The sequence below is a fragment of the Triturus cristatus genome, chromosome 4_1, assembly GCF_964204655.1.
Source record: "Triturus cristatus chromosome 4_1, aTriCri1.1, whole genome shotgun sequence".
In the NCBI taxonomy this organism is placed as follows: domain Eukaryota; kingdom Metazoa; phylum Chordata; class Amphibia; order Caudata; family Salamandridae; genus Triturus; species Triturus cristatus.
In genome coordinates, this window is record NC_140585.1 from 651,543,858 (window position 1) to 651,557,355 (window position 13,498).

The 13,498-nt window shown below is 44.4% G+C and overlaps 1 protein-coding gene across 2 annotated transcripts in view; it reads left to right on the forward strand.

Annotated features, from left to right (window-relative positions):
• Positions 1–13,498, forward strand: part of TWF1 (twinfilin actin binding protein 1) — a 240,397-nt gene that overhangs the window by 115,334 nt on the left and 111,565 nt on the right. For both annotated transcript variants that reach the window (XM_085653045.1, XM_085653046.1), the window contains exon 5: positions 5,206–5,310. In XM_085653045.1, coding sequence (XP_085509171.1) covers positions 5,206–5,310 — 105 coding nt within the window. The remainder of the gene's footprint in view (positions 1–5,205; positions 5,311–13,498) is intronic.

The following is a 13,498-nucleotide window of genomic DNA, read 5'->3' on the forward strand; positions in this document are numbered from 1 at the left end:
ACTTCCATAAGAGATTTAACAAGTTATCCTTGATGCCTCTTTACTCAGTAGAGAACACTGCATTCAGCTTGGTAACCAGAGCTTTGAGGGATTGCCACAAACGTGTCCAGAGGAACTGGCTGATTTCCTTCGGAACCTGGATCCTGTTCAAAGCATTATGCAGTGCTCTCAGGACCATCCCAGGGTACCTTGCTACAAAATGCAAACCTTTCATAATTGCAGGTTGTGGGATATTCTTGCAGGTGTTCTCTTATAGCATAGGGCTTCTAAAGCTCATAATTAAGCTTCAGATTTGTGCGACATCGGTTTACCCTTGTTTTGCTAAAAAGGATATAAGTACCCGCCAACTTGATCCTTTCATGATGCAGTATGAAAACCTTGAAATCGAAAGAATGGTGTGTTTGTGCCTTATAATGGTTTGGGGGAATAATACTCCTGTCTGTGTGCACCTTTTCAGAAGACTCACATTTACAGCTACTGAATTTGAAATAATCTCCTCCTTCTTATACACCCATGTTCAAGGGCATGCCCTATAATGCCTTTAGAAATTGGTCTAAACACTCCCCAGAATTCCTGCCCAGTCTTGCCCCGAAAAGCTGACAATTCTAGGATCCATGTCCGATTGGCACAGACTTTTTGTCAATAATGGCAATAATTACTTTACCTTTAGTGTTTTGGGCACCTAAAGCTACTGGGCTGATTTTATGTTTGCTTCCTTGTTGGAGCCATTTCCTCCCATTCATAGTATGCATAGATTTCTTCTTGTGCCTTGTTTAATGATTTGTAGGTAAACTATGGAATCCAAGCTGTGTGACACAGGCTTTGTTGTACATTGAATTAGAATATCAGGCCCTAACACAGTTTTATCGCTATTTTCAGCTGGTACCTCACCAGTTACAGCTCCATGGAGAGGGCATGACTGTGAGTTGCTCCTACATCTGCAAATCGGCAAACCCCAAATATGTATTCCCATGAAATATGCTCTTTTCTTGACTATAGGCAATGGTGCTGACTAATTAGGGCATCATAAGATGGACCCGAAGTGTGACTACATTTTAGGTGGTCTGGAACAAATCCTATAATGGTTTTATGGATTATGATTAGTTTTTTAAATTTGAGTTGAGTGTTTTCTTTCATCAGTCAGGCTCTATGATCCTTTAGTACCAATCTGATGCTTGCTTTTGGATCTTCTGAAGCCTCATGATGTGTTTCTTTGGTAGACTAATAGGTGTAGACACTATATTTACTTGAACTAATAGCCCTTTCAGTAATGACCCTATGCCCAGCCATAAGACTTTCTTAGTGAGCCTTGAAAAAAGGAGATGCGGTATCCTAATCAGTATCTTACACTATTGCACACTTCAGAAATATCATGCTTTTTGGAAAGTTGCAAATTTGCATTCACATGTTTCATTGTTCTGCTTTTTTCTTCTGTTTAAAAATATATATCTCTTCCATTCCAGTCCACTGTCTAATGAATGTCACCTCCATTTTCTATGCTACTTACCTACTGTGCACATTTCTTTTTGGAGCAACACGATTCTGTAAATCCCTTGGTTCCTCTATCCAAATCTTTCACTGTGACTCAGTTGTTTGCTGTGTATTCCAAACGAACCCTGTAATTATGCTTACATAATGGGCCATTTGCTGATTAAACCAGTTAGCTTATTTATTATGTCACTAGCTTTAGGTAAATGTGCTTTCATTTTTTGCATTCATAAATAAATAATTTTGAAGTTACTTCGTTAGATTCATGTTCAATAATGCTTTGGGATCTGTATTCTCGGGCCTGTATTCCTGAAATGGCAGACTTTCTCAGTTTTTGCCACAGTGCACCTTTAAACAGGTGCGCCGGGTGCAAACGGAGAAAGTGAGCCCTATTATGTAGAATGCGCTGCCCTCAGGGTAGCCGTGAACTCTTGCTGCCCAAAGGGCAGCGCATTTAAGAGAACTAAAAAGCAGCTGTTTGAAAGCTGCTCCATGATTCTCTGTGCAGATGGTAACCCACCTGCGCATTCAAAAGGTATTATAAATGCACTTGCAGGGGGGTGCAGTGAGGGACAGCACACGCCTGCATGTGGATGTATGGGGGGGTCCAATGGGACCCCCTTTCATCCCTTGAGAGGGCTTCCCTCAGGGAACGCACTGACAGTGTGCCACCTTTTTGTGGTGCATTTTCAGTGTGCCTTTTAAGGACATGTCTGCCTCTGCACCCACATCGGTATTACGGCATGGGCACACAGGCAAAGGGTTTTCCTCATTTGCATGGATCCACGCCCCCATGCTAATGAGGGAAGACCCTCTTTTGATAGCGTTGTGCTGCATGTGCATCAGCGGAATATGGACTTCAGAAGGGGCTGCACAGGCATCTGTAGTCGCTTCTGTAATACCAGAGTGCTCCAAGGGCAAGCAAAGCAGGTGCAAAGGCCCATTGCACCCCCGGGGCACTTTCTGTAATACGGCCCTAAGGGTAGAAGCCCATACGGTTCCTCCTGACTGAAACCTTCAGAGGAGTCAATATCAGAAGACTTCTGACTCATTTTAATTTAAACAGCCTTGGCAACCTGCTGGTTCAGCTATTTTTAGGGTTTAGTGCATTGCATAACCTACAGTTTCAATAAATTGCAAATTCCATTCCATATTAAATAACTAAACAAACTTTGTGTGTTATATTTTTTGTTTTGCTGAGGGGAAGGAGAGTTTTAAAGTAACATTTATTATAACCATAGTACATCCAAATCTGTTTTACATGTCTAGAATTTTTTTTTCTAAAATCTGAATTATTTAAAGATGTTGCAAAATACGTTTCTTGATAACAAGGGGTCCTATAACCACTTAAATTCTGCAAATCTGATAACCTAATGTATTTTGCAACACCCTACAAAATGCGGTTTATTATTCAATCTTTGTTGAATGTATTTCCTTATTGATGTACGAAAGTCTACTAAAACTTATTTGTTAATATTTTTCTGATTTTGTGTTATCCATCTCCCACCCATCCATTGTTCCATAGCACTAGACCCACTTTATATATATTACGAAGTGGCTGTCGCCACTGGGTAGTTAGTTTGGATTATGTTTCCATAGGAAATGCATTTTTTGGTTTGCTTATATTTTGGCACCATTCGAGGAATGTTCACAAAATCCCCCTCTTCCCAAAATGTTTTCACTTCAGAAGGTTTCAGGGTGATCTTCAAGCAGAGGCAGAGAAAAAGGGGATTGTTCCCAAAATACATTTTCCAAATTGATTTTTTCATAGGAACTTTAGACACAATGAGTGCATTTCGTGATTTTGAGTAAATCCATTCAGTAGTTATTGAGCAATTAATGCTAAAATAAAATGTAATATTTCCCGTCGAGGAGGATCCACTAAGCCGAGAATTCTCACGGAGAGATCTGATTGGCTGCCACCACATCAATAACGATGTGGCGTCAGCCATCTCAGGACTCGATACTCAGTCTGCAGTACTAAAAACAAAAAGTGAAAAAGACATAAGGAGGCAGGGGTGGGGGGAATGGGGGGTTACCACCGCAGTAATTTTAGCAATAAAGTCATAGCTACTGTCACTCGGTGGGAGCTTTAAAAATGCTCCTGCTGGGTAGAACCAGACTTCTGTTTCCCTATCTGCGTTCCTGCAGGCAGGGAAACACATATTACTTCTGCCTGGTGGGAGCATACAGAAACAGCTGTATGCAGGAGCCGGCTGGAGCTGCCAAAACATAGCTCAAACTGTTGAACCTTCATCCTGTCCTCCGCTGCACCTTCTTGACAATTTTACTTTTTTCTTTTGCCTTCCTGCTTTTTTTGCAATTTGTTTTCATTCGTAGTTGGTGTGACATTTCTCTGCCTGCATTTTAAGGGGTTGTTTCTGGGAGAACTAGAGGAACTTCAAAATGTTGTACAGTTTTAACAGATTGTTACAGATTGGTTGTTATTGTCTTTCGTGCTCGAATGGCTGTCACTTTCCCTTCCCTGTGTCCTAATGTCAGTTTGTTTGGGGTTTGAAGTTGTTGCAGAGGTTTTCGTAGAATTCATCCTTGTCCTCGAAATAGAGTGCTTTGTTACACTTTGTAATTAGACAATTCCTTGTGATTGTGGGCCAAAGTACATTGTTGCTTCCCAATATCTCAATAATTTCTCTCTTCCGGCCCAACCAGTGTTTTATTTCAGTTTTTGAAAAACATTTTCGCTGTACTTCTGCATATAAAATCAGGGTGACAGACAAAGTTCTGCAACGCAGCACAACAGAGAACTGCAAGTGACCCACTGATTAATCAAAAATGGAATGATACAAATGAAATGAACACCCAGCATTCACTGCATTACTGCCCTAAGAGTGTAGGGACTCTAGTAACTTTAGGTACATATATGTGGTCTGCCCTTTCCAGTGCTTGCCAGGACTTTTAAAACTCCTTCCTTGTTATTTGGCTATGTTTTGCGGGCTAGGCTTTTCTTTTAAAAATTATTGTTTTTAGGGTTGTTAGCTCCATTGATTAACTTGAACTGAACTGAGAATAACATTTCCTGAAGGGCTGATTTGATAACAAAAAACAAAGGACTGGAAACAATGTATCCCATTCACCAGGAGTCATTTGGTAAACAAATTTGTTAGGTCCCTCTACTTCCTGGTCTTCAGCATTTGTTGTATGTTTGTATCACCTCACCAGTGCTTAGTTGGAGCCAGTGGTTTCCGTTGGGGTCACTGGTGCTTATTTATCCACAAGGGTCTTTGATTCAGAGAAAGAGAGGGAAACACACACAAAGGGGAAAGAAGGAGAAAGAGAATGACGGCAAAAACGTCAGAAAGGAAGAAAGCAGGAACCTGCAAGAGTGAGATAAAAGGGCAAGGAGTGTCTGGTAGTCAATCAAAGAGGCATGGGGTGGATTCCAGACTACGCAGCATTGATATGCTGTGTCCTGTGCAGGCCACAGCCTACTGAGCAGGGCTTTAGACACCGGCATTTATCCTTCTACAAATTAAGCACTGCACCTCACACTCCTGATGTAACAGATTAATGGATATGTATGCTTCTTTCTGTATTGTATGTGCCATGTAAAGCGTGTTTAGTTGAAATGACCAGAATAAGTCAATACTAAGAAATACAAATGTCAAATCTAAGTGTAATCATTTTCCATTTTAGTTATTTTTTATGTAGCTTTGGCACCATTGCTGAAGTACTTAAAACGGTGATGTTTACTTACAGGATGATGTGTCCCTGAGTGGATACAAAAAATACTTGGCCTCGGAATCATCCCCAGCCCCACTCACAGCAGCAGAAGAGGAACTAAGGCAAATTAAGATTAACGAGGTACTGTACAATAACGTATGCAACCCTAGAATGTGTTCTTCCTACCTCACCTCAATCATGTCTAATGATACTTCTTTTTTAACAGCAACATTGCTTCAACAAACAGACTGGTAAATGCTTCTGTATGAAGTCAGACAATGGTGACGAATTTGAACACGTTCATATTTTATCTTGGCTAATCTGTGGTAACTGGGCAGCGTTGTAGCTCCAGCAACCTCTTGCTCGCAGGGTAAAACAATAGAAAAATACCACTGTAGTCTCTACAAAGAAAATGATACTTTAAACGAATGTGCATATAGAGAATACAGTTTGTAGGTCTATAAGAGTTAGCCTGGCTGGTTCTCTTTCTGCTCTGTAATTTTGAAATCGCAAAGTGCTATGTATCAATTTACACCAGCACTCCAATTCACCCATATCACACAGATACAGACTGTACAATAGCTCAATCAATCCAACATGGGGTCATCCTCCAAGGTTGACACATGGGTGGCATGGTCCAGTGTCAGCATGGAAACCACAACCCCCTCACCCCAGCCCTCTGCCGTCTGCATGCTCTCCAACATATCTCCCCACATTTCCAAATGACGCTCTGCATTTTCATCAGTGCGTATAGTTCGCAGTTGGCACTCCTCAGCCATGGCACAGCCGGTACCTGTGGCTGCAGCTTCAAGATGCGCCTCCGCCCGCCGGCAAGACGCTGAACCCCGCGACCCTGGGAGTGTAAGTGCGAAATACAGGTCGGCATGGTCTTAGGGTAATGTATGGTAAAGAGTTTGAAGCAGTTTAAGAAGTAGGGGTATCGAGGGTGTAGAGAGGGGCACTGCGTCACTGATTTTCCGCCGCACTTGCCTTTTGCTTGCGTCTGTTTTTCCTCTAGTTGGTCTCTCCCATGCTTAAACTCCTGCTTTTATTGCGAATCCATCTCTCCTTAGTATTCTTATTTTCGTATTCTGTATACGAGAGTCTCGTGTATTCTTCATTCACATGTTGTGAATCCCACCACCCTACAGTCCGGTTGTGGAAACTCCTATGAAATAATAATCCCACTCTACTAGGGTGACCAGACGTTCCGGATTTTGCCGGACAGTCCCGGTTTTCCACCAGCAACCCCTACAGATTTTGGTAATTTTGGCTCATGTCCCGGTTTTTAAAATGGATCGACTGAAAACAGCGAGAGGCCCTTTTTTGGGTGTTCCGAACCTGTGCTAGTTAGCAGCTGTTCTAAGTAAGCAGTTTAATTAATAGGTATGATGTTGTTTGTAGAAATTAGATTTTATTTATTTTCTTAATGCATCTTCTGTGATCTTATGTTGACGAGAGCTGCCATTTTGCGCCATTCCGTGGATTAAAAACTGTAGTCCTTCTATTTTTCCAAAAAGTCCCGGTTTTTGGTTCTCACGATCTGGTCACCCTACACACCTTTGTCATGGCCACCTCGCTAACTCTACTGCTTTTTCCCCCGCCTAGACTAAAACCTGCCCAAAATCCTTACACACCAACCGATTACTACGCCGCCCTTTTGTGAAAGCGCATACATCAACTCACACCAATGCTGGTAAAGAAAGTTATTGGACAGTTGAGCCCCACGGGTCCGGCTCCTGGCACTACACTCGTCACTCCAGACTACTCTTGAATTCTCCGGCTCCGCTGCGTGTCAGTGTGTTGTGGGATTATCTAGACATGCACAGTGGAACCTGTGATTTAATCTTGTTCAGTCGAAACTTGTGGATGTGGTTAAAACGAATATGATCGCCAAACCCCACGTCTGGTTCGCTCCTAGATATAGGTTTTTTTTAGGCCCCGTGCATGGGCCTAAAATGTTACTTTTATTACGCATTTATGTTGCTTTGACTGGAAGTTTTGCTGAGAACTTGGCTACCCAGTAAAGTTTTCTTGTACTGTCCGACTTCAAAAGGGGAGTAGGATTGAATAGAAGAAAATTGCACATCCTTGAGCGGTTTTACAGTAAAATATAGCACGACACGAGGAAACAAGCATTTGCAATGCACTAGGTCTCGCATTTAAGCGAATTTGAGCTATTGGCATTGTAAATGACAGTGCCTTTTTATTTAGGTTTTGGTTTTTAAAACATAAATAAAAGGCATTGTCATTTACAATGCCAATAGCTTAAACTCACGTAAATGCGAGACCTATTGCATTGCAAATGCTTGTTCTCTATGGAATTTGTTCTGTATGCCACACAGATACCGTGCGCCAGCAATGACGCTGCTGAGCGGAGCATATGGGCATTCATGTAGATCGCAGAAACATCCTGCACTGTTAATCTGGAGTGTATGTCAACTGGTGTTTTTTTTCTTCATCCTTCCCCGATGTGCTGTGGCCTTATTGGTCACCATGTAATGTGATATCTGTGCAGTACTGAAAGCTAAAAAAAAGTGGGGCTTCTGGTTGGCTAGGGTATACACCTAAGTCAGGCAGAAGCCACCACTCTAGTCCGGGTAAGCTTGATACACACCTAGGATAACCTGGCGCAGAGCAGGCAGGATTATCATAAGAGGCAATGTGTACAGTATTACAGACAGACAGACAGACAGACAGACAGACAGACAGACAGACAGACAGACAGACAGACAGACAGACAGACAGACAGACAGACAGACAGACAGACAGACAGACAGACAGACAGACAGACAGACAGACAGACAGACAGACAGACACACACACACACACACACACACACACACACACACACACACACACACACACACACACACACACACACACACACACACACACACACACACACACACACACACACACACACACACACACACTTTTCTTGGTCCTCTAACAGGGTAGAGATCAGCACAGCTCAGCAAAGCAGGGAAGCAGTTCCTTAGAACATGCAGGCACAGCTGAGCGGCAGTCCTTCGGCACAGCAGCCTGCACTCGAGCAGAGTTTCTTCCGGTCCAGTAATGTACTGATTTGATAGGGCCAGAGCCCCAATACTTGTACTCAAAAGTGCCTTTGATATAGGGGGTGTGAGAAGCTGGCCTGGTATATGATGTCCACTAATGTAAGTGTGCACCTTGCATCAGTCCAGACAACCCTTGTGGTGATTTAAGAGGTCTTTGACAATTTTAGACAGCTCTCCAAGTGGTAGGTGTGAAGAGCAGCCTTCAGACTTAGTCCATAAGGAGTGTAAAGCAGTTTGTTTTACCAGAATGCAATCTTATAGTATAGATTAAGTGAATGTATTCATAAAAATATGTATTTATTTTATAATACTGTCTAACACGTTTAGATATCTCCTACCCGGAGTAAAACACAATGCACACAATACTTTGCGAAGAAACACAGTAAACAGCACAGAATACACAGTGGACCCCGGGGAGGAGGGGCAAACCATATACTAAGAAAGTGGTATAAGAACCACAACTCTGGTCAAGACAAGGTCGAGAGGACGTAGAAGTGCTGGGTACCCAAGGAACCACCCAAGGTTAGTAGATAGGGATCCCACGGAGACGTGTGCATGGTGGGAACACGATCGTGTGCTCCGGTCAACTCTTTGTGTAAGTCGTGGTTGGAATTTTAAAGTTTAAGGACCCTTCCCAGTGGACCCTGAAGAAACCCCGTGGAAGACAGAAGATTGGAGAGCCACCCCACCCGTGGATTCCCTAGTACCCACGTTACCTACACCAGGAAGCCGGGTGCATAGGTGTGAAGTGATGTCGGAAACCGGCATCAAACCCAATGGAGAACTTCAGGAAAGTGCCGCTGCTGAAGAAGGAGAAAGTGTCCTTTGGAATCCAAAGGTGCATTCTAGTTGAGAGGGACCTGCAAGCAGAGGGGACAGAGTCTATGTCACTCAGGAGTGACCAGGAGATCTAGAAAACGAATGCCCACCATCATTGGGTGTTGCAGGAGAGTTGACGAGGACCTGGACTATGCAGCTGTGAGGACCAGGCGATGCTTAGGAAGATCAGGAGCCATGTACGAGCATTCCCACGTCGGATGGTGGATGCTGAGGGGTCGATGTCTGGTGGAAGCACCAACAAGCCTTGGCAATTGCAACCAACGCAGAAGAAGTCGAAGAAGGTGCAACGTCTGGACCTACAAGGTCCAGGGGACTCACCACAAGCAGGAGAGTCAGGGAAGACCCATAGCAATCAGGGGAGCCCAAGAGAAACAAAGATGACTCTCAAATGGACCCACAGGCCGGAGGCACTACAGTCGCGTCACTAGAGTCGCGAGGCACTAGAGTCGCGAGGCACTAGAGTCACTAGAGGACCTCAAGCAGCTCAACAAAAGATGCAGGCCACGATGCACACGATGCGATGTGGCCGAAGATTCTGGTCACTGGAGGTGCTCGAGGTTGGGGCTACTTAGAGCCCGAAGATCATTTTTGGCAGGGAGCCAACAACCCTTTGCAACTGCAAGTTGACGTGGTGCACAGGGGTTCGGTTATTGCAACACCCAGGAGGGATACAGGCCTCAAACTTGGTGAGAGGGCAGGGCAGGCCTCGGGAGCTGTGAGAACCCCCACCTGTGTTGCAGAACCTTACAGAGTACGGAGGAGCTCAGGATCAGCAGACCGGTCGACTTTGTTGCGGTGCCTGTGAATGCAGGGGAGGGACTCCTTCACTCCAAGGGAGATTCCTTCAGGTGTCTTTGATGCCCACATGCCTTGGAAGGTTCCTGTATGGTGCACAGGCACAGACGATGCAGCAGAATGGAAGGGAGACTAAGACGAGCCCAAACAAAGTCCAGCGAAGTCAAGAGTGCCCAGACGGTAGAAAAATAAGTGGTGTCTGATCTAGATAATGTCCCACAATTAATCTAGGGAGCCTGAAGTACCATAAGAACCATAAGGAAAGGGTTGGGAGGAATCAGGGGACCTTCCCAGGGGAGGGTCAAGACTAGGGGGAGGATACTCCCATGTCCTTTGTCCAGTTTCGCGCCAGAACGGGAGCCAATGGATCCCATAGCTGGTTTGAACTGGACTATGCATGGAGACACCAAATGTGCCCCTCTTGCAGGCTGAGTGGTGCTGCCCAGCACACCCTCCCTGCGCCAACACACTAAATCCTGACTGGGAGGTGGTCACACCTCCCTGTGACAGGATGCCTATTGTTCTGCTTTACCCTGCTCGAGCTTGGCTCAGCAGCAGGAGGGCAGAATCATGTCTCTGGTCAGCAGCAACCATTTTGTGCTGTCCAGGTCAAGAAGGCTGGTCCCGGGAACACCAAGAGCCTAACGGAGGGCTCTTTCAGTGCTTGGAATCATACATCCCACACCGCTTACTGTGAGGGGGTATGATTCCTACATTTTTGATACCAAACATGATAGGATTTGTTGCAGCCAGTTTCTAGATTGTCATCGGGTAATTATGCGGTGCCCCTCTATATAGTATATGGCTGCATCACTGACAACCCAGGAGAATGTACTCCGTAGGTGGTAGGGGTGTCCTGCAAGGGCACCCTCTCACTTTGAACCAAGCACCTTGCCTTCAGGATAGCAAAGGCCTGCTATAGGGGTGACTTATAGGTTTTAAGTGCAGTGACCCTAGATATAGGAAACCTATATCTTTAGTAAGTGTTGCTAGCACCAGCTTACACAGGCTGCAATGGCAGGCCACTAGTTCCATTTTGAATGGTCTCCCGTGGGTGGCATAAGGCATGCTTCAGCCCATGGGGGACCTCTGGGGTACCTATTTCCTGGGTACCTTAGTTCCATATACTAGGGACTTATAAGGATACCCCAGTATCCAATCTGGGATGTACCTAAGTACCGAACATACCAGTTTAGGGAGAAAGCAGGTAGACTGGGGTCCTGATTAGCAGGATCGCAGTCAGATTAGTCAGTAACAGCTTAGCACTAGGCAAATTTTTGGGGTAACCATAAAAGCAGATCTTACTTTCCTACAGAGGGTGACTTCATAAGAACCTTCTAAAGTGCACAAGGATCCCTTCCAGGCCAGCCCTGGTTCCAGACTACCAGTAAGGGGGGGGAGGGGGAGGGGGTAAATCAGCCATTTGTGTGGGAGCAGGATAACTCTATTCAGATGTAAGTGTGAGCCACCTCTCCCTCTCTCTGCCCAGTAAGACTATCATTATGCAGATAAATGCAGAGGTATGGCCTGTCACACCTAGCCCTTCCTATGTTATGGCTGTATAGAGAGTATGTGCAAAGTGTAGCTGTCACCCAGCCCAGGCGTGTATTGGAAGCAGGCTGCAGGCACACAGAGCAAATTTAAGAGCAGAGATATGTCCAGTTTCTAAAAGCGGCATTTCTAAAATGGTAATGTCAAATCCAGCTTTACCACTAAAGATGATTTATCATCACCTTTCCAAAGATTTTAAACATGAAGGAGCTACTCCTTTCCAATAAGGAATTACAGCTTTAAATGTATTTTAAGGAATCCCCAATACTAGCTTATGGGAGGAGTAGGCCTCCCAGCCATGAAAAACAAATGTAGCTGTTCTCACTGCCAGGACATGTAAAACGTAGCAGTGCATGTCCTGCCTTTTAATTACACAACACTCTGCCCTTAGGGTCTAAGGGTCTGCCTTAGGGGTGACCTATCTGTAATGAAAGGGGAGTTTTAAGGCTTGGCAAGGTTTTAAACGGCAAGTCTAAGTGGCAGTAAACTGTGTGCACAGGCCCTGCAATGGCAAGCCTGTGACAGGTTTGAATGGCTACTTATGTGGGTTACACAACTAGTGCTATAGGCCCATTAGCAGCATTTAGTGTACGGGACCTGGGTACATAGGGTCCCACTTTACAAGGGACTAACAGGTAAACTAAATATGCAAATCAGGTATACACCAATGTCCCCATTTGTAAGGGAGAAGCACATGCACTTTAGCAATTGTAAATTGCTCAGAGTCCTAAGGCCAAAAAAGGATAGAGTAAAAAGTGGGAGGCAAAAGGCAAAAAGTTGGAAGAAGACCACTCTAACAGATATGCTGAAAGAGTCTTAACCTCCAGCCTGTGCCTCAATGGCCGCAACAAAAGAGGATCTGCTGAGCAGCCTCCAAACCTTTTTCCGTAGGAGCTGGGAGATCACATCGATAACAGCCTCTAAGAGCTCAAAAATGTCTTAGTTTCAAAATTAACAGTTTGCACTACAATGTTGATGTGGTGGGTTCCAGAGTCTTGAAGGTTGAAGATGGAATATAAGCTCTTGTAAAGTTCACAATAAACTCTGAATAACGACATGAAATGACAGAAGTGCACCTAGAAATGGTGCTTCTAAAAGTGGATGAGTTGGACTCCGGGAGAGAGAATCTTTGTGTTGGAGGCCTGGAAATAAGGGTTGAGTTGTGAGGAAACAAAATGAGATCTCTGTTAAAAACTACTGTATGGTTGTCAAAGGTGTACAATAAGCCAACCTACAGTGATGCTCCAAATCAATACTCATCACCAAGAAATAGAGATAACATTTATGCTACTGATAATCATACCTGCTCAGGATCATTTTCTACCATGCAGTTATCACATATCACACGTCTGATACATCTGAAATAGCAAAAATATTGAAAGTGGACCAGAGGTAGACTGGCATCTTGATACACCATCATATGAGCCTCAGAGGACAATGGCAGAGATGCAAATCGAGAGGATGTAGAGGCAGTCTCAGCACTGGTCTAATTACAACAAAAGCTTTTTGTTGCTTGTTAAGAGGAGGAGAGTTTGCTAGGAGAGTACTGAAAAGCCAAGGTGTAGTTACAGCTGCAGACCTGATCGTGAGAAGTGACTGGATCTGCTGGGCCATTCGGTGAGACATGGTAGTCGAAGCCCTCATAGAGGGTTGGACAGATCACATCAAGACACTTTGCCTTAATGGAAGGACGTCTAAAGCCTGTTTTGTTGACTGTCTTTTCATTAAGTTGGCTTGGGGTGGTGGAAAACGGAAGAGGGTTAGGGAACAGCCCCTTATGGTTACAGTACCTTTATTCCTATCATAGAAATTATCTTTGACTCGATGTTTGTATAGTATTGACTCTGAGTTTCACCAGGACAGTAGTGGGCACTGATGCTCTAATTTGTAACAAGTGTGCTGCATAGTGGCAAAAATACTCTCCTGTAATGTTAAAGGTTTAAATGTCCCAGTGAAAATATACTCTGTCTCCAGTAGGCAGCGCATTCTAAGGGGGACCAGAAGATGATGCACAGGGCCTTCTGGTTGAGCATTACCCTTCCACCACATCAAAACGCAATGAG